The sequence below is a fragment of the Gymnoscopelus microlampas genome (assembly GCF_963454915.1).
Source record: "Gymnoscopelus microlampas genome assembly, chromosome: 4".
NCBI classification, from domain to species: Eukaryota; Metazoa; Chordata; class Actinopteri; order Myctophiformes; family Myctophidae; genus Gymnoscopelus; species Gymnoscopelus microlampas.
Window position 1 is genome coordinate 59,134,445 of NC_139941.1, and position 2,500 is coordinate 59,136,944.

A 2,500-nucleotide genomic window follows, 5' to 3' on the forward strand; every position below is an offset into this window, starting at 1 on the left:
TCTGTGACTACGATACTGTACTTTATCTCTCTCTACGTCCTGTCTTTGTCTGTGATTCTACTGTATCATGTATTACAATACATATTGTCACTGTCGGCCACAGACCTCCTACTTTTTATTGTTTGTTTTACATACATAATAACCTATCTATCTATCTATCTATCTATCTATCTATCTATCTATCTATCTATCTATCTATCTATCTATCTATCTATCTATCTATCTATCTATCTATCTATCTATCTATCTATCTATCTATCTATCTATCTATCCATCTATCCATCTGTGTTGTGGTCAGTAATGTGCTCATGGGGCCACCAGGTGGTCATAGATAGAAACTACATCAGTTTAAAGCCTTGCAGACCTTCTCTTTTTCTGAACAACTTAAAGATAACATTTAATTAATGGAGGAAAACAAAACGTTCACAAAAACACGTTTTTTCACCAGAGAAGATAAAGATAAATACTGTATTAATGTGAGGAAGATGTTAACATTCTCCTCTTTTTCTATAAAGCCAAAGTTTAACTTGATTTGATGTTTTAAACATTCTAATATCTACACAAAAGGGACAATAATATAATATAGCTTCTGTTGTCATGGTTACAACATGACTTTGATCTTATCGCCGTAGTTCCAGGTGTAAACCTTGTTGCCAAGGTTATTATACTTTAGAATGTTTCATTCTTTATATTTTTCATGTAGTTTTTATTCAGTGAAAAGGCTTAGTGTTAGTTTTACCTCTCTACCTCCATATATATATATATAATAAACATATATTTTTTGTTTATTAAAGTAGTTTATATATATATATATTATAAACATGTAGTCTATGTTTCACAGCCGTTGAGAAAGAAGGGTCTAAACGTGTTGGTTATATATATATTATAAACATGTAGTTTTTGTTTATTAAAGCAGTTTATATATATATATATATAATATATATATATATATATATATATATATATATATATATATATATATATATATATATATATATATAAACATGTAGTCTATGTTTCACAGACACTGAGAAAGAAGGGTCTAAACATGTAGTTTGTATATGTATTATATAAACATGTAGTTTATATATTTTTATAAACATGTAGTCTATGTTTCACAGACGTTGAGAAAGAAGGGTCTAAACGGCTGTGACAGCCCGGACCCCGACGCTGACGACTCGGTGGGCCACAGCCCCGAGTCAGAGGACAAGTACCGCAAAATAAACGAAGACATCGACCTGATGATCAGCAGACAAACGAAGACATCGACCTGATGATCAGCAGACAACGTCTCTGTGTGAGTACCTGTCTTACCATCCTCCTCTCACCTGTCTCTCCTCTTCTTCTTCCTCCTGTCTGTCTGTGTGTGGGTGGTCTCTCTCTCGGACCCTCGCCAGGCGTTGAACAAGAAGGAGAACAAAGGCTGTGAGAGCCCGGAGCTCCAGGCGTCTCTAGCGCTCACGCCGCGCACCGAGGAGAAATACAAACAGATTAACGAGGAGTTTGATCACATGATTAAAAGCCATAAGATCCCTGTAAGTACCGCAAGTACCGGGGTTTGAACCGCTAACCTACTGCACCGCTAGTGACCAGTAACCGCAAGTACCGGGGTTTGAACCGCTAACCTACCGCACCGCTAGTGACCAGTAACCGCAAGTACCGGGGTTTGAACCGCTAACCTACCGCACCGCTAGTGACCAGTAACCGCAAGTACCCGGGGTTTGAACCGCTAACCTACCGCACCGCTAGTGACCAGTAACCGCAAGTACCCGGGGTTTGAACCGCTAACCTACCGCACCGCTAGTGACCAGTAACCGCAAGTACCGGGGTTTGAACCGCTAACCTACCGCACCGCTAGTGACCAGTAACCGCAAGTACCGGGGTTTGAACCGCACCACTAGTGACCACTAACCAGTTAACCACTAACCTACCGCTAGTGACCGGTAACCACTAACCTACCGCTAGTGACAGGTAACCAGTTAAAAATCCAGTTGGAAATAAGAAAAAAGCCCCCCCCCCCCCCTTCTGTGTTGCCTAGAACTGGATAATTGATTGAGGTCATGTGATCAGTGACATACGCAAGGTATACTTTTGGCTCCGCCCCTCAGCCAAAAGCACCCCTTGCGTATGTCACTGATCACATGACATTGTTAAAGACATTGTTACATGTTGACAATGAGTGGCAATCCCCTTTAGAACCTAGTGACCAGGTGCTGTAGTTGAAGGAGAGATCCTCACAGATGATCCAACTGTAACCACAAACTTGCACACAGTTTGCCCCCCCCCCCTCCAGGAAGGAGAGGCAACCTTACTGGCATCCCACCTTCAACCCTTTTACCCACAATGCCTTGCCCGGCTCTCGAGGGAGGTGTGGTCTGCATGTGCCCCCCCCCCCCCCCCCCCCCCCCCCCCCCCCCCCAACACACACACACACACACACACACACACACACACACACACAACACACACACACACACACACACACACACACAGTTCAGTC

General features: G+C 42.1%; 1 protein-coding gene across 2 annotated transcripts in view; it reads left to right on the forward strand.

Moving 5' to 3' along the window:
* The first annotated feature begins 1,236 nt into the window (after positions 1-1,236).
* Positions 1,237-2,500, forward strand: part of LOC311043797 (myocyte-specific enhancer factor 2C-like) — a 17,958-nt gene continuing 16,694 nt past the window's right edge. The window contains exon 1 of one of the 2 annotated variants that reach the window (XM_084055160.1): positions 1,237-1,297. In XM_084055160.1, coding sequence (XP_083911286.1) covers positions 1,274-1,297 — 24 coding nt within the window. In that variant the 5' untranslated portion in view covers positions 1,237-1,273. Of the gene's footprint in view, positions 1,298-1,401; positions 1,536-2,500 lie in introns of those variants that run through there. The other variant, XM_084055159.1, reaches the window with a different exon arrangement.